Source organism: Echeneis naucrates, chromosome 18 (assembly GCF_900963305.1).
Source record: "Echeneis naucrates chromosome 18, fEcheNa1.1, whole genome shotgun sequence".
NCBI classification, from domain to species: domain Eukaryota; kingdom Metazoa; phylum Chordata; class Actinopteri; order Carangiformes; family Echeneidae; genus Echeneis; species Echeneis naucrates.
This window is the reverse complement of record NC_042528.1, coordinates 968,251-988,056: the sequence shown is the minus strand read 5'-3', so window position 1 is coordinate 988,056 and position 19,806 is coordinate 968,251. Positions and strand designations below refer to the sequence as shown.

Genomic DNA, 19,806 nt, shown 5'->3' with positions numbered 1-19,806 from the left:
ACCGTTTTCCTTTTTACCGAAGTTGAACAGTAGATTGGATACAGTAGACTGAACCACTGACAGGAAGAAGAGTCAGAGTCCTGCAGAGCAAGACGTGAAGACTCGTGTCCTCTTCTGAAATTAGAGCTTCCTGTACACAAATGAATAAAACAGAAACACATCAGTCTGAGAGAAGACAGGCAGAAACTGGACTCACAACATAAAGGTTCATTTATTATATACAGGTTTATTTACAGTATAAAAGTGTATTTACAAAATAAATATGAATTAAAGAACACTCTTTAGTGTTTCTATCTGCAGGTGAAGCTTCAGTAGAAATAGAAGGTAGAAAGTCATTAATGCAGCAGATCAGATTAAAGTGCAACAACAGTCATATTTACATGTCAGGACTTTAGGAGGAGCTGAGGAGGGACGACCTGCTCAGACAGACTTCAGGATCTGGATCAACCTCAGCTGAGTTATAAATATCAGATGATGGAGAGACAGGAGGACGTTTAGAGGACTGCTGTTTGACCAGGAAAACTATTATTGCTACTATTACTGCTACTGCTGCTACTGATCCCAGTCCAACAAGGAGCCCGATCCTGCCACGATCCAGTCCAGGTTCTGGTCCCTCAGGTTCTGGTCCCTCAGAAGGTTCATCTTTTTGAGGTTCTGGTCTCCCAACAGCTGCTGTGAAGGGAAAATGAAAAGACATCTGAGTCTCTGACAAACTCAGTAAATAATAAAGAGCTGAACTGTCAAACCCCATAAAGTCCAGTTCAGCAGCAGAGACTGTACAACACTGAGAAGGTCCACAAGAAGAGAGTTTAACTGTCTGAGAAGGACTGAGGAGGACTGAGGAGGACTGAGGAGGACTGAGGAGGTCTGAGGAGGACTGAGGAGGACTGAGGAGGTCTGAGGAGGTCTGAGGAGGACTGAGGAGTTAAAGTCCAAATACTGATCCAGATATTCAGGGACAGAGAACAGACGGACCGACTGTCTTCCTCCAGTTCTGTCCTGACGTCCGCCCAGCAGTGTTTATTTTCTGACTTTAACCAAAACAGGAGTCAGAAAACAAAATTCCGCCTCCTTTGTATCAGCTGGCAGAACGAGCTTTCACTGTGTCAGAAAACTGGTTAGATTTTTATTTTGACAGCATTTCTTTCTTTCTTAGCTGCAGTCCAGAGTTTTATTTAAAACATAAATAGGTTGTTGGTGATCTTCATGTTTCCTTCAGCCTCCAAAAGAACAACTTTAGAATAAATATAATGTTCACTCCTCACTTCTCTCTCTCTCTCTTCCCGTCACATTAAATGGGTTAAATATGTGAAATAATGAGCCAATAAACAGGTTCAGCAAACACTAACATGTCAGAGAATAATTCCTAATACTGCAGTATTTGAAATCAAAAGTGAAAGCATCGGCAGCTTTCTGTTTAGCCTGTGAATTATTATGAGCTGTCAGTGTAACAGCTGCTGACTTCAGACTCAGCGGGACAAATACGTTTTAATTCATGTTTCATGTCTGATTTGATTCCTGATTTATGTGCTTTTATATCTTCACATTTGGAGTTTATTTCAAATATCTCTGACTGCAGAGCTCCTTCCTGATCCTGCAGACTGAACCACTGACAGGAAGAAGAGTCAGAGTCCTGCAGAGCAAGACGTGAAGTCTCGTGTCCTCTTCTGAAATTAGAGCTTCCTGTACACAAATGAATAAAACAGAAACACATCAGTCTGACAGAAGACAGGCAGAAACTGGACTCACAACATAAAGGTTCATTTATTATATAAAGGTTTATTTACAGTATAAATGTGGATTTACAGTATTAATGTAAATGTAAAGTGCAACAACAGTCATATTCAGACATGTCAGGACTTTAGGAGGAGCTGAGGAGGGACGACCTGCTCAGACATGAAGACTAGTGTCCTCTTCTGAAATTAGAAAAGAAAACCAACACCACCCTGGGAGTTTGGAGTAAATGTAAATGTTAATGGTGAGGCATGCAGGTAAGTCACACCAGGAAGGGCTGGAGACGTGGTTCAGAGTTTAACAGAGTTTAACAGAGTTCAGTTGGTCTCAATATGTGTGAAAGTGTTGCTCCAGTGGATGAGAATTACCAACAAGGAGACACAAAGAGAGGAAAGTACATCACTCAGGACTGACACATAAAGGGTTTATACAGAAAGAAGAGGGGGCGGGGCTCACGGTGCTGAGCATTTAAGGAGAGAAGACTAACCAAGTTCACATTTTTCTCCACTCACCGAAAAAGCAGAGCAGACAGCTGCTATGTTGGAATTTAAACTGGGTCTGCAGATGGAGCTACAGGGGACGGATCTGGGAATATAAAGAACAGGAGGTCAGCAGATGAATTAACAGCACAGGACCTGAAACTGGAGGATCAATATTCTCTGCTGTCCATCTTATCGATATCTGATTCTGACCTCCAGGATCCAGCTGAAGGAGAACACATGTAGGTGCTGATTTACTGATTCTGTTTAATTCAGGATGTTCTGACTTGTTGGAGTTGATGTAAGTTCTTTAGTTAATGTGACCGTCCGACCAAAGTCTGTAAGTCTGACTGTGGAGGATTCATTCTGATGAGTCTGTTTTATTAACGACAGGTTTAGTGTTTTATTAGTGACTCGGGCTCTGAACAGAGTCACTGTTGTGATCCTGCACGTTTATTATTCTTTATATTATAATTATTCCTCTTCCGTAACAATTTTTGTTCGCTTCTTGTCGGAGGGCTTTGAGTTCACCCCCCCGGACCAAAGCCCACCATGTGGGGCCTGTTTGGGATCGCTGTGCTCTGTTTTCTGGGTAGAATACGATATTTTGGCGCCGTAAACGGCGAAAACGTGGCCAAAAAACTCATTCATTCATTCATTCATTCATTCATTCATTCATTTCCGATGAGAGACGGTGAAAATCTTCACCTTTTTCAAACCTCTCATACTTTGCTTGCGTTCTGTCACATGGTTAGACGGTTCAGTTACATCTGCCAAGTCGACTTCCTGGCAGCATATAAAGACCTGTGAACAACAAGGAGGAGCAGTAAAGAAGAACAGACCCGTCCTGTTAGTCTGTTAAAAAATGGAAACCACCTTTTGCTTTAACTTCCTGTTTCTGTCTGACTCCATCTACAGTCATAAAGTCGTCACTGCAGCTCATCCAGTTTTCCTCCAACTGATGGATCAGAATCAGAACCAGATATCTTTACTGATCCTCAGGAGGAAATTGTTGAAATCAATCTTTATTTAAATCTATCACGATGATGTCTGTGACCTTTGACCTGTGTCTCCTCCCACAGGGAGAAGATGATGTGGAGGATCCTTCTGCTCTTCAAACTGACCTCCAGAGTCTGTGGTGAGTTTACTCCAACACTTTCTGATCCAGAAATAATCCAAGTCCTCAGTGAGTCTGGTCCTCACTGTCCCTCTCTGTCTCCTCCACAGGGACATTTGTAGTGACTGTGGGACAGAGCTCCTATCAGGCAGAGGAGAACCAGAACATCAGTCTGGACTGGACCTTCACCAGACCAGATCCTTTTAGGATCAGCTATGTTTATATCACCTGTAGACACATAACTGATCTCAGAGTCTCAGTCCTGTATCGTCTGTTTGAGGGTGATGAGGTTCCACAGTCTGAGGATAAACAGTTTTCAGGACGAGTCCAGTCTGACAGAGACGTCCTCAGAGAAGGACGACTCAGACTTCATGTGTCCAGACTCAGGACTGAGGACTCTGGACTGTACCGGTGTGAAGTTATCACTCATCAAGGTCGAGGCTCCGACAGATGTAACCTCACTGTCTCAGGTGAGTTGAAGAGTTTTCAGTCCTCCTCAGTCCTCCTCAGTCCTCCTCAGTCCTCCTCAGACCTCCTCAGACCTCCTCAGACCTCCTCAGACCTCCTCAGTCCTCCTCAGTCCTCCTCAGTCCTCCTCAGACCTCCTCAGACAGTTAAACTCTCTTCTTGTGGACCTTCTCAGTGTTGTACAGTCTGTGCTGCTGAACTGGACTTTATGGAGTTTGACAGTTCAGCTCTTTATTATTTACTGAGTTTGTCAGAGACTCAGATGTCTTTTCATTTTCCCTTCACAGCAGCTGTTGGGAGACCAGAACCTGAGAGACCAGGACCTGGAGTGGATCGTGGCAGGATCGGGCTCCTTGTTGGACTGGGATCAGCAGCAGCAGTAGCAGCAGCAGTAGCAGTTGTTGTAGCAATAATAGTTGTCCTGGTCAAACAGCAGTCCTCTAAACGTCCTCCTGTCTCTCCATCATCTGATATTTATAACCCAGCTGAGGTTGATCCAGATCCTGAAGTCTGTCTGAGCAGGTCGTCCCTCCTCAGCTCCTCCTAAAGTCCTGACATGTAAATATGACTGTTGTTGCACTTTAATCTGATCTGCTGCATTAATGACTTTCTACCTTCTATTTCTACTGAAGCTTCACCTGCAGATAGAAACACTGAAGAGGGTTCTTTAATTCGTCTTTATATTGTACATAAATATTTATTATGGAAATGAAGGGGCAGCAGTGGCTCTTGGGAACTGCAGGGTATCCGGTTCACGTTCCAACCCGGAATATATATATTATTATTATTATTATTATTATTATTTTATTTTATTTTTTTTTTTATATCAAAGAAAGTCTTGAAGCTAACAGCTGTTTTTTACTCCTCATTTGTTCATGTTTCTCTGCTGAACCCCAAAGAGCACAAATCTGTCAGTGTGTTTGTTTTAGTGCCATATTTCATATTTTCAGTATCTCTACATTTCTCATGCATTATGGGCCTCTGTATGGATTTGGGTTCATGCCATTTCCATGTTTCCCAGCAGGTGAAGCAGAAATGATGGGTCTCTTTTTCACCTGTGTGGCTCTGATGAGATTCAGATGTGTGTTTGCTTATTTCTTTATTTCAACAGACCTGTGCAGCTGAATCTTTTTTAACTGGCAAGTGGTCCGTGAACGCATCATTCATTTCTTGAGCCGGTTTCAGCCACCTCATGGTCTTTAGGTTTGTTTTTCTAGTCCCAAGAAAGTCAAGCCATGATAATACCTGTTTCTGTTAAACTTCCCTGCTGTGGTGTTCTGAACGAGTTAATTTGCAGTATTTCAGTATTTGTTTATACATTATTATTATTTTAACTTTTTTGTAGGAAATATTTGATTATTGGAAGTAAAAATCTTCCGTCACTTTGCTTTTGATCAAACTGACATAAATAAAGATGTGTGATCTTTATTTAACTGAGTGGATGAAACAGCTTCAGGTCCACTGTGGCTGTTTGTTGTTGAATAAAGAGACAGAACAACAAATACAACACAAAGTGTTTTCCCCTGTTTCTTATTGTTTCAGCCAAATATGTTTGTAACAGAATCAACTCAAAGTTAATTCATTAGCTGGTTAAAATACCGAGTTAACAAACCAGAACTGCTGATTAAGTCCAAAGAGAACAATCCTAGAACCTCGTTAATTCATCAACTAGACCAGAAGCTTCCTGAAATATTTTCATGAGTCTTATCTGTATTCTCCCCACCTACAGCTGTCATGAAGGGATTTAGGAACCAGACAAAGACAGCATGCAGCGCAGTGCAGCAGTCTGTTCTCTGCCGGTCTGTTTAAAAACACAGGATTTTAATATAAGAGACACAGTTTGACAGAAGATTGTTGGTTCCATCCAGATATTAAGAAAAGCTCCAACTCAGTAGAAAGGAAAATCTATAAATAATTCAATATAAATACACAGACTCTGATAATAAAGTGTCATACAAGTGCAAGTTAGAAAAGTTGAAGCTTTACGGGGAGATGAAGACAGGTTTTCAGGGGTAGGAGTAGCTCTGACAGACTCTGAGAAACGTACGTTCAGCTTTGGTGGAAGTATCAAATGTAAAGCCTGAGGAAGGTTAGTCCGGCTTGGGACAATGTTGTGTAGTCGCATTTGTCCATGAAGACATCAACCATAAAGTAGCTGCCATTTTTCACCTCCTGCAATAAAAGATAAAGAAAGAATAATCACCATGATTAATATTGTTCCACAACAAAGGGGTAAGCTTTATTTTTATTCTGTTAACTGTCCTACTTCAAAAACATTTTAATTCTTTGGAGCTTTATCTTCTCCACAGAGAAGTCATCCTCAACAAACATCCAAAGGTTGTTTAAAGGTTGTTTTCTTCCGGTGGGCCTCACACCCCTCAGAGCATTTTACCTATTTTACACTTATGTTCCTTCTTACCCCCCCAAAACAAACCTTTATGTAAAATGTCAGCCATGTTGCTTTTTAATGTCTAATTCAGTGACTGCAGATTTTATAGGACTCTAAAGGTGACAACTGTCGGAGACTCATCGCACTCAGAGACGATACAGGACTGAGATCAGTTATGTGTTCACAGAGGAGAATGAGGTAGCTGATTCTAAATGGATCTGTGTTGTTGAAGGTCCACAGTGATGACCTGATCTCTTCTCTCTGAGAGGACACTCAGACAGAGACACTCTGGACAGCAAGACGTGAAGACTCGTGTCCTCTTCTGAAATTAGAGCTTCCAGCACACAAATAAATAAAACAGAAACACATCAGTCTGAGAGAAGACAGGCAGAAACTGGACTCACAACATAAAGGTTCATTTATTATATAAAGGTTTATTTACAGTATAAAAGTGTATTTACAATATAAATGTAAATGTAAAGTGCAACAACAGACATATTCAGACATGTCAGGACTTTAGGAGGAGCTGAGGAGGGACGACCTGCTCAGACAGACTTCAGGATCTGGATCAACCTCAGCTGGGTTATAAATATCAGATGATGGAGTGACGGGTATATTTACAGGCCGGGCTGTGGACCAGGACAACTATTATTGTTACCATGAATGCTGCTACTGATAATACCACTCCACCAAAGAGGATGAGCCGGTCATTATACGGTCTAGGTCCTGGTCTCCCAGGTCCAGGTCTCCTAGGTCCTGGTCTCTCAACAGCTGCTGTGAAGGGAAAATGAAAAGACATCTGAGTCTCTGACAAACTCAGTAAATAATAAAGAGCTGAACTGTCAAACTCATAAAGTCCAGTTCAGCAGCACAGACTGTACAACACTGAGAAGGTCCACAAGAAGAGAGTTTAACTGTCTGAGGAGGTCTGAGGAGGACTGAGGAGGTCTGAGGAGGATTGAGGAGGACTGAGGAGGTCTGTGGAGGACTGAGGAGGTCTGGGGAGGACTGAGGAGGTCTGAGGAGGACTGAGGAGGTCTGAGGGGGACTGAGGAGGACTGAGGAGGTCTGAGGAGGACTTAGGAGGACTGAGGAGGTCTGAGGAGGACTGAGGAGGTCTGAGGGGGACTGAGGAGGACTGAGGAGGTCTGAGGGGGACTGAGGAGGACTGAGGAGGACTGAGGAGGACTGAGGAGGACTGAGGAGGACTGAGGAGGTCTGAGGAGGACTGAAAACTCTTCAACTCACCTGAGACAGTGAGGTTACATCTGTCGGAGCCTCCACCTTGATCAGTGATAACGTCACACTCATACAGTCCAGAGTCCTCAGTCCTGAGTCTGGACACATGAAGTCTGAGTCGTCCTTCTCTGAGGACGTCTCTGTCTGACTGGACTCGTCCTGAAAACTGTTTATCCTCAGACTGTGGAACCTCATCACCCTCAAACAGACGATACAGGACTCTCTGATCAGGTATTTTTTCACAGAGAATATAAAGAAGGCTGATCCTAAAAGGATCTGGTCTGGTGAAGGTCCAGTCCAGACTGATGTTCTGGTTCTCCTCTGCCTGATAGGAGCTCTGTCCCACAGTCACTACAAATGTCCCTGTGGAGGAGACAGAGAGGGACAGTGAGGACCAGACTCACTGAGGACTTGGATTATTTCTGGATCAGAAAGTGTTGGAGTAAACTCACCACAGACTCTGGAGGTCAGTGTGAAGAGCAGAGGGATCCTCCACATTATCTTCTCCCTGTGGGAGGAGACACAGGTCAAAGGTCACAGACATCATCGTGATAGATTTAAATAAAGATTGATTCCAACAATTTCCTCCTGAGGATCAGTAAAGATATCTGGTTCTGATTCTGATCCATCAGTTGGAGGAAAACTGGATGAGCTGCAGTGACGACTTTATGACTGTAGATGGAGTCAGACAGAAACAGGAAGTTAAAGCAAAAGGTGGTTTCCAAATATTTTTAACAGGAGCAGGGCGGGTCTGTTTACTGTTTACTGCTTGTTGTTGTTCACAGGTCTTTATGTGCAAAATCTGACTCTTCTTGGCTGTAATTTGAAATAAAAAATTGGAATCCACGGAAAAACTTAATTTCTGAAGAATTTCAGGTTCTTCATTGTTCCTAATTTTTATGAGAAACATGTAGAGTTTTTAATCTTTTTCTGATCCAGTTTGTAGTTTCGGTTCATCATCAGTCAGAAAAAGGTCCAAATCAAATTCAGGAACTTTAACCTTTAACAGGAAATGTGAATAAAACAAACTCAGCCTCCACAATAAGTCTTCTGACATCTGCTCTTCATCCAAATATAACCAGTAAATAAAAAGACACAACAACAACACAACTCTGAGTTTAGACATTACCTGGAGTCTCTTCTGTCAGTTAAAGTCCAAATACTGATCCAGATATTCAGGGACAGAGAACAGACTGACTGTGTTTATTTGGTGCTGAACAGCTTTCTAACCAACATCCGTACAGCAGTGTTTATCTTTTTAAACCATCAGCAGTCAGAAAATAAAACGTCTTTTTTCAGCTGGTTACACTGATGTGGTTTTTGCATAACGAGCTTTCAGTTTCCAACATGACCATTTGAATTCTTAACGGTCACAAAGATGTCTCGTAAAAAAAACCTTTGCCAGGCCCAGGACAAAAGCAAAATCTAAGATATTATTCAAAGAACTAAACTAAAGAATAATTTTTATCATGTGTTGACTCATTGTATTGCTTAAAAAGGCTACTGTTGAAAACTTTAAGCACTTTATTTAAGCACTTTTTTGTTTGATGGAATGTGTGATGGGACGCTTTGAATAATGAAAAATACTCCTCCAACTAATTCTGTGTCGTTTTTGACTGAACAGAAATCATTAAGTGCTCTTAAGAATACAACAATTAACAATATAGGTTCAGTTTCAGTTAAAAATCTCTCTCCGAGGTTTTATGAGAAGTTGGCAGCTCTGAGCTGTAATGAAGAAAACAGACTGTCCCTCATCAGAATGAATCCTCCACAGTCTTTGGTGGGACGGTCACATTAACTAAAGAACTTACCTCAACAGCTGAAATAACTTTAATCAGTTGAACTAACTTCAGCTTGATCCTCCAGTATCAGCTCTGTGGTGCAACCTGCTGCAGTACGAGTCGTGTGAGAACTTTGTCTCAGTGTGAACAGAAACCTCTCACAAACCTGTTACCTACACCTACACCAGCTTCCCGTTATCTGACACATTTTCCAGATTGTAGTTCTGACTGTGAGACGGAAACAACCCACAACTTTCCATTTGACTTTGTGTTGCGTTAAAGTGTGTGTTGTGACTGTGTGTGTCATCAAACACAAACTCATGTCCCACAGCTGCTGTGTGGTGGGGGCTCTACCAGCAGGGTAAAGAAGCCTGATCTGAGTTTTTAGAAGCTGCCCAACAGAACAAAATAGAGAAGTGGACAAAGACAGAGTCTGATGGTTTATGGTGGGCTTATTGTTCAGTTTAGAGTTTTTATCTTCACTTTTTTCTGTTCCAGATTTTAGTTCTGACACATTTTCTGGTCCAGATTTTAGTTCTGGTCCTTCATCAGTCAGATTCAGTAACTTTACTGACTCTTCCTCATCAGAATGAATCCTCCACAGTCAGAGTCTGACAGACTTTGGTCGGACGGTCACATTAACTAAAGAACTTACGTATCGAGCAGATATCGGTGACGTCAGAGCAGTCAGAGCCGTCGGATGGACTGAACTGCGCAGCCGCACAGAGCCTCCTTTTTTATTTTTTTATTTTTTATTAAATTTAAATAAATGTATTAGTTATATATGATTTTGTCTGTCGCTGTCTGATCACATAAAAACTAAATAAATAAATCTGTGTCCTTCCGCCTCAGGAAGAAGAGGCGGGAAGCTAACATGTCGGCTGCCGGAGAACGGACCGACTTCGTAAGCAGGAATCGGGTTCTGAGAAAAGGAAGAAGATTAAAACGAAGGAAGGATTTAACGAGTCACTGCGGGACCACCGGATACATTTATCAGCACTTCCACAGATACGGTGGCTGACAGCAGACGCCCAAAGCTAGCGGCTCTGAATATGCTAACGTGGCGGCTACAGCTAGCATCACCCACACCGACACCGCGGCACAGCCTGGCCGGCTTCAACAGCAGCAGGACGGGGACGGTGAGAAGCTGTGGCTGACTGATGTTTTATCGTTTTTCTTGTCTTATATCTCAGACTGTGTGTTATTCTCCTCCACATCTCTGAGACCAGCTGTCCAAAATAACACACAGCCAAAGTGTGCCGTCCAGTTTCTGACCCTCATTCACATGAACATAACGCATGAACCCAGAATGTCCACTAGATGGGACTGTAGCAGGGAAACAGCTTTGACTCCATCAACCAGCAACTTTCTGTTTATATGGCGATGAATTACTGTCTTTTCTTGGCACAAACTATTTGAATGTTGCACCAAAGTCAGCTGAAGCGCAGCAAAGTTTAATATGAACATGACGTGAAGGCGACAGAGTCTGAGATCAGTTATGTGTTCACAGAGGAGAATGAGGTAGCTGATTCTAAATGGATCTGTGTTGTTGAAGGTCCACAGTGATGACCTGATCTCTTCTCTCTGAGAGGACACTCAGACAGAGACACTCTGGACAGCAAGACGTGAAGACTCGTGTCCTCTTCTGAAATTAGAGCTTCCAGCACACAAATAAATAAAACAGAAACACATCAGTCTGAGAGAAGACAGGCAGAAACTGGACTCACAACATAAAGGTTCATTTATTATATAAAGGTTTATTTACAGTATAAAAGTGTATTTACAATATAAATGTACATGTAAAGTGCAACAACAGTCATATTCAGACATGTCAGGACTTTAGGAGGAGCTGAGGAGGGATGACCTGCTCAGACAGACTTCATGATCTGGATCAACCTCAGCTGGGTTATAAATATCAGATGATGGAGAGACAGGAGGACGTTTAGAGGACTGCTGTTTGACCAGGAAAACTATTATTGCTACAACAACTGCTACTGCTGCTGCTACTGCTGCAGCTCCTGCTGCTGCTACTAATCCCAGTCCAGCAAAGACGCCGATCCTGTCATGATCCAGTCCAGGTTGTAGTCTCTCAGGTTCTGGTCTCCCAACAGCTGCTGTGAAGGGAAAATGAAAAGACATCTGAGTCTCTGACAAACTCAGTAAATAATAAAGAGCTGAACTGTCAAACTCCATAAAGTCCAGTTCAGCAGCAGAGACTGTACAACACTGAGAAGGTCCACAAGAAGAGAGTTTAACTGTCTGAGGAGGACTGAGGAGGACTGAGGAGGTCTGAGGAGGTCTGAGGAGGTCTGAGGAGGACTGAGGAGGTCTGAGGAGGTCTGAGGAGGTCTGAGGAGGACTGAGGAGGTCTGAGGAGGACTGAGGAGGACTGAGGAGGTCTGAGGAGGACTGAGGAGGTCTGAGGAGGACTGAGGAGGACTGAGGAGGACTGAGGAGGTCTGAGGAGGTCTGAGGAGGACTGAGGAGGACTGAGGAGGTCTGAGGAGGACTGAGGAGGTCTGAGGAGGTCTGAAAACTCTTCAACTCACCTGAGACAGTGAGGTGACATCTGTCGGAGCCTCCACCTTGATGAGTGATAACGTCACACTCATACAGTCCAGAGTCCTCAGTCCTGAGTCTGGACACATGAAGTCTGAGTCGTCCTTCTCTGAGGACGTCTCTGTCAGACTGGACTCGTCCTGAAAACTGTTTATCCTGAAACTGTGGAACCTCATCACCTCTAAATAGACGATACAGGACTGAGACTCTGAGATCAGTTATGTGTCTACAGGTGATATAAACATAGCTGATCCTAAAAGGATCTGATCTGGTGAAGGTCCAGTCCAGACTGATGTTCTGGTTCTCCTCTGCCTGATAGGAGCTCTGTCCCACAGTCACTACAAATGTCCCTGTGGAGGAGACAGAGAGGGACAGTGAGGACCAGACTCACTGAGGACTTGGATTATTTCTGGATCAGAAAGTGTTGGAGTAAACTCACCACAGACTCTGGAGGTCAGTGTGAAGAGCAGAGGGATCCTCCACATCATCTTCTCCCTGTGGGAGGAGACACAGGTCAAAGGTCAAAACACTGAAAGCTTCAGACGGTCAAGTCCAGATTGATTTCAACAATTTCCTCCTGAGGATCAGTAAAGATATCTGATTCTGATTCTGATCCATCAGATTAATGTAGTTTTTATGTAAACATTTTCTACATAAACATAACAACAGTTTATATTTTATGTTCTTCATCAGTCAGATTCAGTAACTTTAATCTTTAACAGTAAACGTGAATAAAACACTAAACCTGTAGTCAATAAAACAGACTCTCCCTCATCAGAATGAATCCTCCACAGTCAGAGTTTTTTAACATCTGCTCTTCATCTCAACAAAACCAGTAAATAAAAAGACACAACAACAATCCAACTCTGAGTTTAGACATTACCTGGAGTCTTAAAGTCCAAATACTGATCCAGATATTCAGGGACAGAAAATAGACTGACTGACTGAGTGAATCCAAATACACCATACGTACAGTTTTTATACCTGTATGTGAAAGCAATGTTGAAAAACTTGTTAGGTTTGATTCCGATGTAATTTTATTTTTCTTGGCTGCAGTCCAGAGTTTTATTTAAAACATAAATAGGTTGTTGGTGATCTTCATGTTTCCTTCAGCCTCCTAAAGAACGACTTTAGAATAAATGTAATGTTCACTCCTCACTTCTCTCTCTCTCTCTCCTTCACATTAAATGGGTTAAATAATAAGTGCAGCTTCTGCAGGATGAAATCATGTGTAAAGTAAAAACTTCAGCAGCTTCAGCGTCCTTATTTCCTGATTCTGCTTCATGTGTCTCAGACAGCTGAATGTTCTTCACCTTTCTGTGTTAAATCCTCCATCCACCAGTTTCCTGCTTTGCCCCTCTCATCTTAAGTTGAAGGACATTTTGGGGTTTAATCTGTGACTTTACATTTCTTTATGAGCAACACTGAAATAAGTTTAATAAAGGTGATGAAAGCCTGACCATAACAAAAAGCTAACAGTGCAGCCTACAGCACATTAGGTTCATTATTTTATTAACATTAGTTTTTCATTTAGATGATCAGTTTAACAGCTGCCTGATTTTTCTCTCCTCTGACATTAAGTTAGCTATCAGGGGACTTTTGGTTCCAAGTTAATAATTCTAACAAACTCCGTCATCGTTTTGAATCCACTAATTATAATTGTGGGCTGGGACATGATGGCCAGTCCTCATTTAGATGGCATTACAGAAATGTTCAGGTGTGCCACTTATTCAGCTGACACTCTCAGCAGAGCATACCTGGCTGAAATGGTTTCGCTTTACCTGGAACAATCAGTGAGTACCAGCTGATTACTGATGGAAACAATAGTTACACCCTTTGTGATTGTGGTTGCAGTGTAATATTCTATCTATTCTAACAGAAAACTGCCCAGTTGAACTCTGAGCACATTCCAGGCGAGTTACACTTCTGATCATACAAGAAAGCAACATGGTGGACACTATAACATTTATGTTTTACCAAAGTTTGAGTGAAACGGCCTCTACTTTATGTTTTATGTTATTAATGCACTGAAAACTAGCTAACATCAGAGCAGCTGCCACTGATGCATTTTGTTGTTGTTGTTCTCTTTGGATTTAAATCAGCAGTTTTGGTTTGTTAACTCGGTATTTTAACCAGCTAATGAATTAACTTTGAGTTGATTCTGTTACAAACATATTTGGCTGAAACAATAAGAAAGAGGGGAAAACACTTTGTGTTGTATTTGTTGTTCTGTCTCTTTATTCAACAACAAACAGCCACAGTGGACCTGAAGCTGTTTCATCCACTCAGTTAAATAAAGATCACACATCTTTATTTATGTCAGTTTGATCAAAAGAAAAGTGACGGAAGATTTTTACTTCCAATAATCAAATATTTCCTACAAAAATAATTCATGTATGAACAAATACTGAAATACTGCAAATTAAACAGTAAAAACTGAACTTGTAATATTTTACAGTCATAATGTTGAATAAAATCCAGATTAAAAATATATATGAATGTATACTTGATTTCCAGCATTTGACAATTTAGATTAAAAAAAAAAACACAATATAAGTACATATTTACAGAAACTGACACTTTAAATATGTCTCAGTCAGAATCACAACACATTGTTCTGGAAATATATACACACGTTTGTGTAGCTGGAAAAACAGCTCAAGGAATCACAGACTGATCAGAAAACAGAAAAATGGAGCGAAATGACTGATGTATATTAAAATTAAAGGTTGGACTCATAACCAAGTCAGAGGTCAGTTAAAAGAGACAAAATACAGACAAATAATCTGACTGAGTTTTACCTGTCAAATGATTTCTGGTTAGTCAGTAAGTCTGACAGCTGAGGAATGTTTTATTGTATTTCTGCATTTAAAACCACCAGCACATGTGGTTTAAGCTCCTACTGCCCTGAGAACAGGAAGTGAAAGTGTGCTTAAACTTCAGTACATCTCCAAAGGCGTTAGGAGGAAGAGATGGAGGAGGAGAAGGAGAACGGAGAGAAGGGGCCATCAGCAGAGGTCAGGAGCTGATCACACCAGGCCGGCTCGTCCAGGTTGATTTCAACAAACGGGTCGCTGGAGGAGACAGCTGAGGAGACCAAAGGTTAGAATTTACTTCTTCCAAAAAACACATTCACTGAGATTTCTATTCTGCTGGTTTTAGCAGCCTGAGGCGGCTAAGCTAGCTCCATTAAAGATGCATTCCTCCTTCAGGATCAGTGTGAACAGCCAAACCCATTAAAGAGTGACAGAGTCTGGGAAATGGATGGACAGTTTGGTGGCACTGGCAGCTTACATGGGTTGTTGTTGTTTTCGTTCTGGGGGGCCTTTCCAGGATCATGGAACAGCAGGTCGGTGCCGTCGGGGGGGCTCGGCCCGTCGGTAGCCTCTCCTCCCTCAGCCGGCTGGTGCTGCAGATCTGGACAGAAACCAAAAAGGTCGGTGGACTCAGTGGAAAACACTCAGGACAGACCCAGTTAGGCTTCTTTCTCCAGGACAGCTGTGACATTTTGTCCTCTCAGGCCTGTTGAACTTCTTCTGATTTGAAATAAAATAAAAAGTGACGTTCTTTGATTCCCTGTCAGGATAAATCGGTGAGAACTGCTTTACGTTAACAATACCGTTTCATATTTACTTAAAACAGAACAACGGCTCTTCATCTGGATCGTTTGGATGTTGAACTTTTTTACGTTTGTGTTATTTATCCTTCTGTTCAGTAACGTACAGAGAACTGTGTCATGGTGATCCGTCTGATCCATCACAGCTGCTCTCTGCTGACTCAGATTAAACATTTGGATAGTGTGACAGTCCGTTTTAAATCGCTCCAACCTCCCAACAGAAGCCTGATTTCATACCGGTCTCTCCGTTGGAGGCCTTTTCCTCTGACTGTAGACTCGTGCCGTTGGTTACAGGAGGAGGTGAAAGGTCAGCGGTGGTCGCTTGATCTTTAGGAGCCGGTCGATCTGAACACAAACACAAAGCACACAAGTCAGGAAAAGCCTCCGGGCTGAAATGATCCTTCAGTCTGATGTGGTCCAGAAACACACCGAGGTCGTCCAGGTAGACCGGCTCGAATCCGGTACCGGTGGGTTCGTTGAACTGGTTGATGATGGGATCTGGGCGATGAAGGTCAAACGAGTACGACTGCACAGAGAAGAAGAAGTCAGATAAAATCCGGCACGAAGCAGATTCTGCTGCCATCTCTACGTCTTTATGGTCGTCTGCTCACCCTGGAGACTCTCCGCAGGAAGTACAGGATGATACAAAGAACGATGATCAGCACGATGATCAACGCCAAGATCACAAAACCTGGACAGACAGAAAATACACATTTTATTCTGATTATAATGTGGACCTTTGAAAATAATATAAATAAAACAAAAATGAATCTTAGCTCCTATGAATAATAATTACACTGTTAAGGATTATACCAATTATTGATAAGATTATATACCAGCTCTCAATTTTGTATTAAGTTATTTGATATTGAACATTTGGCTCTCATAATAAATGATTTTGCCTCAGAAGTATTTTTTTGACTATCTGAAAACCAAAACTGTAATGTCTCATAATTATATTTAAAGCTAAAAAAAAAAGCCCCAGAAGATAACGAGAAGATGCTGCTGAAGGTCAAAGGTGACAGTAATAAAGAATATTTCCTTACCCCAGGATGAACTCGACACTTCGGCTGTAGAGAGAGGAAACATCATTAGCGCCCTCTGGTGGTGAGAACTCAACAGATAAAGATGTAACGTGCTACCTGACTCATTTTGGGCAGCTGTTGGTTATTTCTCTATCTAAGTCAAAGCTTAAGTTTACACTCAGCAGTGACCCCCAACAGGCTGCTGCCGTGCGTCTGAACCTGCTGCTGCTGTTTGTGGTTTGGCACACAGGAAGACAGAGTGTGACAGTCAGCTACCTGGCTTCGCTGAGGTTCCCGGCCCTGCAGTAGAAACTGTGGGGCCGCCGTCGCTTCTTGGCACGCCACCGTTGGCTGACGTAGTTGCTTCTCCTCCAAGGCTGCCTTCCTTTGTTGTGTCTTCTGTAGAGTGTTCTTCTAACGTAGTATTTTCTGTAATCTGCAGAAGAGATCGCTCTGAATTACACCTGCTGACTTTGAGATCAACCTGATTGGACTGATGGAATTCAGCCTCGATGAATTCCTGTAAAATCAGCTCTGAGTGTGTTTGTTGAGGTGAGAAACATAATGAGTTTAGTTTTAGTATTTTGTGACTGATAATGTCATGTTGTGTTGTTATTCAAGCTGTTTTCTTTTGTGGTTTCTTCTCTCTTCTCTTTTGATGATGGTGATGTAAGAAAATTAGAAAGTTTTGATTCGTTTGAAAAAAGGCCACCCGTGTTTTGAGGAGACACTTTGAGTCTGAACTAAACGTTGTGTGTTGGTAGCTGGCTCTCACCGAGGTGTTGGTGGACAGACTGACGGATGCTGTAGTTGGACTCTGAGTGGGGGTGGTGATGGTGTTCACCGCTCCAATCGGTGTTAAAGGAGGAGGAGTGGGGGTGGAGCCATCTGTCAGATGTAGAGGAAATCCACAAAATCAGCTTTCTAAATGCCAACACACGACAGAAACAGGAAGTGGCTGCAACACAACAATGGTGGACACGACACGCCATCACGCAACAGACAGACACAAACAGACCCCCACAAAAGACGGGACCAGGACAGGACCAGGACAGGACCAGGACCAGGACAGGACCAAAACGAGACCAGTAGAGTCCAGAATAAGAAATTTCAGAAGAGGACAGTTTTTGATGGCACTGGAAGTTCAGGACATTACAGTCCACTACAGTCCAGCAGAGGACAGTCCACTGCAGGACAGACTTGGACAGTCCTTTACAGTCCAACAGAGGACAGCCCACTGCAGGACAGACCTGGACAGACCTGGACAGTCCATTACAGTCCAGCAGAGGACAGTCCACTGCAGGACAGACCTGGACAGTCCTTTACAGTCCAACAGAGGACAGTCCACTGCAGGACAGACTTGGACAGTCCTTTACAGTCCAACAGAGGACAGTCCACTGCAGGACAGACTTGGACAGTCCTTTACAGTCCAACAGAGGACAGCCCACTGCAGGACAGACTTGGACAGACCTGGACAGTCCATTACAGTCCAGCAGAGGACAGTCCACTGCAGGACAGACCTGGACAGTCCTTTACAGTCCAACAGAGGACAGTCCACTGCAGGACAGACTTGGACAGTCCTTTACAGTCCAACAGAGGACAGCCCACTGCAGGACAGACCTGGACAGACCTGGACAGTCCATTACAGTCCAGCAGAGGACAGACCACTGCAGGACAGACTTGGACAGACCTGGACAGTCCATTACAGTCCAGCAGAGGACAGACCACTACAGGACAGACCTGGACAGACCTGGACAGACCTGGACAGACCTATTACAGGACAGCAGTTTCTAGACAAAGTTGCTAAATGAACTTTAGCTAAGTTGGATAAAGTTTATACCGAACCTTTGGTCTCATTGTTCAGTGCAGGGTCATTTGATGGACTTTGTCCTCTAGAGACGGACAAAACCGCTAGAACTGAGACAGACAGAGAAAATGTGGAGTTAGTTAAAGCCTGAAGTCTTTGAGCCGATGAAGACAAACATGAAGCTGCTTCTGCAGCGAGTTCTCAAATGTGTGAAAACGGCGGTGTGAAAATACAACAGAAGAAACATCAGTTTAGATCAGATTGTTGTCGATTATTAAATATTTCACACACTCAGACACTTCTGGAGGGTCAGATTAAATATAAAAACACTGAATTATCAGCCCATTTAAAGCTAAATGAAATAATCTTCTCTTATATTTTGGCTTTTGACTACTTCCTGTATTAAAAGGGTTCTGCTTCCAAAATCCTTAAATTAATCTTTAAATACAATTGAAGATTTACAATTAAAAAATATCTTTAAAAAAGTTCAGATTAATTCATTTTTTGGCTTTGAGAGCAACTGGAAGGTAAAATTTGATCAGAGTTTGAAAGCAGCTCCTGATTCATGTGACGTGAGAAGAATCTGTGTGGAGGCGGGAGATCTGAGCTGAAACACAGCCGATGTTTCTCCTTTTTTACTCTGAGCATTAACATTTTACTTTCACTACAGTTAAAAAAAAAAACAGCATTAGTAAATAAAAATTGTGTGACATCGGAAGTGAAGACAGTTTGAACTCACAGAGGAAGCAGAGGAGCCTCCACAGCTTCATCATGGTGACGGAGAATCTTTAGTTCCTTCCAGATGAAGGATGATCATCAGTCCTGTATTTTAATTAGTGAACTTCCTTTTTTCTGCGAGTCCGTCGCTCTTTCTCTGCGCTCACTCGTCCTCTCTGACCTCTGAGCTTCGTTCACTCTCTCAGTATCACTCAACTTTTCGCCTTCCTCACTCTCTCACTTCCTACCTCTGCAGCTCTCTCGCTCTTTCTTCTTCTCTGCACCACACGGTGGAGGTGGAGGCCCCCAAAAACGTTCCGTCACATCTGACGAGCTGCGCTGAAAACCACAGCCATTAAAGCGTAAACAAAAGAATTAAAAGTTAGAGAGCTGGAAAACAGAAACGTGCACCATGCTGAAGGAAACCAGGATGCATTCTGGGAAGAAGATCAGCCGGTGGGACGCTTCAGATGACGTCTGAGGGATGAGCTGCACCGACAAGTCCAGATCCACGGAGGCTCCACCTCACATCCAGATCCAGATCGGAGGTCTAGAGGAGCCCAGGCCAGCAGGATCAGTGTGTCTGTGGGATGTCACAGTTTTGGAACCCCCCCAGTCTGAACCAGGTCTATGAGGACGTCCTGGTCCCAGTGGAAGAACCTGACCTCTAACCTCAACCCATCCTGCTGCAGGAAACCAGGGAGACATTTTCTGTGTCTCTGTCCCGCACCTTTCTCCTCTCTTGTCCCTCACTTTTTATTTTTTCACCCTCTCCACCCAGGACCCCCCCACCTCATCTCTCTCTCTTTGAGTATGAGGCAGTTCTCAGGAACTGAGTCATCGACCACAGCTCGAGCTCCAGATCTGCACAGGAT

General features: G+C 42.9%; 5 protein-coding genes across 10 annotated transcripts in view; 1 reads left to right on the top strand and 4 right to left on the bottom strand.

The window, feature by feature from the left end:
- The window catches only part of LOC115058578 (myelin-oligodendrocyte glycoprotein-like), a 279,510-nt gene that overhangs the window by 9,759 nt on the left and 249,945 nt on the right, over nucleotides 1-19,806 (bottom strand). The gene's annotated exons all lie outside the window — the stretch shown is intronic.
- Nucleotides 292-9,381, bottom strand: LOC115058581 (uncharacterized). 4 transcript variants are annotated; one of them, XM_029525988.1, is made up of 4 exons: nucleotides 9,238-9,381; nucleotides 7,879-7,934; nucleotides 7,436-7,789; nucleotides 292-672 (listed from the first exon to the last, which is right to left on the bottom strand). In XM_029525988.1, exons 3-4 carry the CDS (start codon nucleotides 7,619-7,621, stop codon nucleotides 553-555), a joined length of 306 nt encoding a protein of 101 aa, XP_029381848.1. In that variant the 5' UTR covers nucleotides 7,622-7,789; nucleotides 7,879-7,934; nucleotides 9,238-9,381; the 3' UTR covers nucleotides 292-552. The 4 variants fall into 4 exon arrangements, with proteins under 4 accessions (XP_029381848.1, XP_029381845.1, XP_029381847.1 ...); XM_029525987.1 differs by lacking the exon at nucleotides 292-672 and adding an exon at nucleotides 6,604-6,958; XM_029525986.1 differs by lacking the exon at nucleotides 292-672 and adding an exon at nucleotides 6,604-6,961 and having other exon boundaries at nucleotides 9,238-9,378.
- Nucleotides 2,026-5,305, top strand: LOC115058582 (uncharacterized). 2 transcript variants are annotated; one of them, XM_029525990.1, is made up of 4 exons: nucleotides 2,026-2,455; nucleotides 3,296-3,351; nucleotides 3,441-3,800; nucleotides 4,089-5,305. In XM_029525990.1, coding segments are annotated over exons 1-4 (675 nt in total). In that variant the 5' UTR covers nucleotides 2,026-2,453; the 3' UTR covers nucleotides 4,346-5,305. The 2 variants fall into 2 exon arrangements, with proteins under 2 accessions (XP_029381850.1, XP_029381849.1); XM_029525989.1 differs by having other exon boundaries at nucleotides 2,033-2,455; nucleotides 4,086-5,305.
- On the bottom strand, nucleotides 10,954-12,713 carry LOC115058579 (uncharacterized). Of its 2 annotated transcripts, none has more exons than XM_029525983.1 (4): nucleotides 12,650-12,713; nucleotides 12,206-12,261; nucleotides 11,757-12,116; nucleotides 10,954-11,321 (listed from the first exon to the last, which is right to left on the bottom strand). In XM_029525983.1, the coding sequence occupies exons 2-4, from the start codon at nucleotides 12,252-12,254 to the stop codon at nucleotides 11,047-11,049; spliced, it is 684 nt and encodes a 227-aa protein (XP_029381843.1). In that variant the 5' UTR covers nucleotides 12,255-12,261; nucleotides 12,650-12,713; the 3' UTR covers nucleotides 10,954-11,046. The 2 variants fall into 2 exon arrangements, with proteins under 2 accessions (XP_029381843.1, XP_029381844.1); XM_029525984.1 differs by having other exon boundaries at nucleotides 10,954-11,318.
- On the bottom strand, nucleotides 13,992-19,276 carry LOC115058570 (uncharacterized). The gene is made up of 10 exons (XM_029525959.1): nucleotides 18,954-19,276; nucleotides 18,253-18,324; nucleotides 17,183-17,295; nucleotides 16,684-16,843; nucleotides 16,429-16,452; nucleotides 15,994-16,073; nucleotides 15,812-15,908; nucleotides 15,620-15,727; nucleotides 15,061-15,183; nucleotides 13,992-14,853 (listed from the first exon to the last, which is right to left on the bottom strand). Exons 1-10 carry the CDS (start codon nucleotides 18,985-18,987, stop codon nucleotides 14,726-14,728), a joined length of 939 nt encoding a protein of 312 aa, XP_029381819.1. The 5' UTR covers nucleotides 18,988-19,276; the 3' UTR covers nucleotides 13,992-14,725.

Excerpts from the sequence above, each read along its gene's own strand:
- LOC115058582 (XM_029525989.1), top strand. Across the intron at positions 3,352-3,440 it reads ACTGACCTCCAGAGTCTGTG|GGACATTTGTAGTGACTGTG; the intron begins GTGAGTTTACTC and ends TCTCCTCCACAG. Across the intron at positions 3,801-4,085 it reads ATGTAACCTCACTGTCTCAG|CAGCTGTTGGGAGACCAGAA; the intron begins GTGAGTTGAAGA and ends TTCCCTTCACAG.
- LOC115058581 (XM_029525985.1), bottom strand. The coding sequence starts at position 7,924 with ATGTGGAGGATCCCTCTGCTCTTCACACTGACCTCCAGAGTCTGTG. Across the intron at positions 7,790-7,878 it reads ACTGACCTCCAGAGTCTGTG|GGACATTTGTAGTGACTGTG; the intron begins GTGAGTTTACTC and ends TCTCCTCCACAG. Across the intron at positions 673-7,435 it reads ATGTAACCTCACTGTCTCAG|CAGCTGTTGGGAGACCAGAA; the intron begins GTGAGTTGAAGA and ends TTCCCTTCACAG.
- LOC115058579 (XM_029525983.1), bottom strand. The coding sequence starts at position 12,254 with ATGATGTGGAGGATCCCTCTGCTCTTCACACTGACCTCCAGAGTCTGT. Across the intron at positions 12,117-12,205 it reads ACTGACCTCCAGAGTCTGTG|GGACATTTGTAGTGACTGTG; the intron begins GTGAGTTTACTC and ends TCTCCTCCACAG. Across the intron at positions 11,322-11,756 it reads ATGTCACCTCACTGTCTCAG|CAGCTGTTGGGAGACCAGAA; the intron begins GTGAGTTGAAGA and ends TTCCCTTCACAG.
- LOC115058570 (XM_029525959.1), bottom strand. The coding sequence starts at position 18,987 with ATGATGAAGCTGTGGAGGCTCCTCTGCTTCCTCT. Across the intron at positions 16,844-17,182 it reads GTCTGTCCACCAACACCTCG|ATTACAGAAAATACTACGTT; the intron begins GTGAGAGCCAGC and ends TCTCTTCTGCAG. Across the intron at positions 15,909-15,993 it reads TCCTGCGGAGAGTCTCCAGG|TCGTACTCGTTTGACCTTCA; the intron begins GTGAGCAGACGA and ends TTCTCTGTGCAG.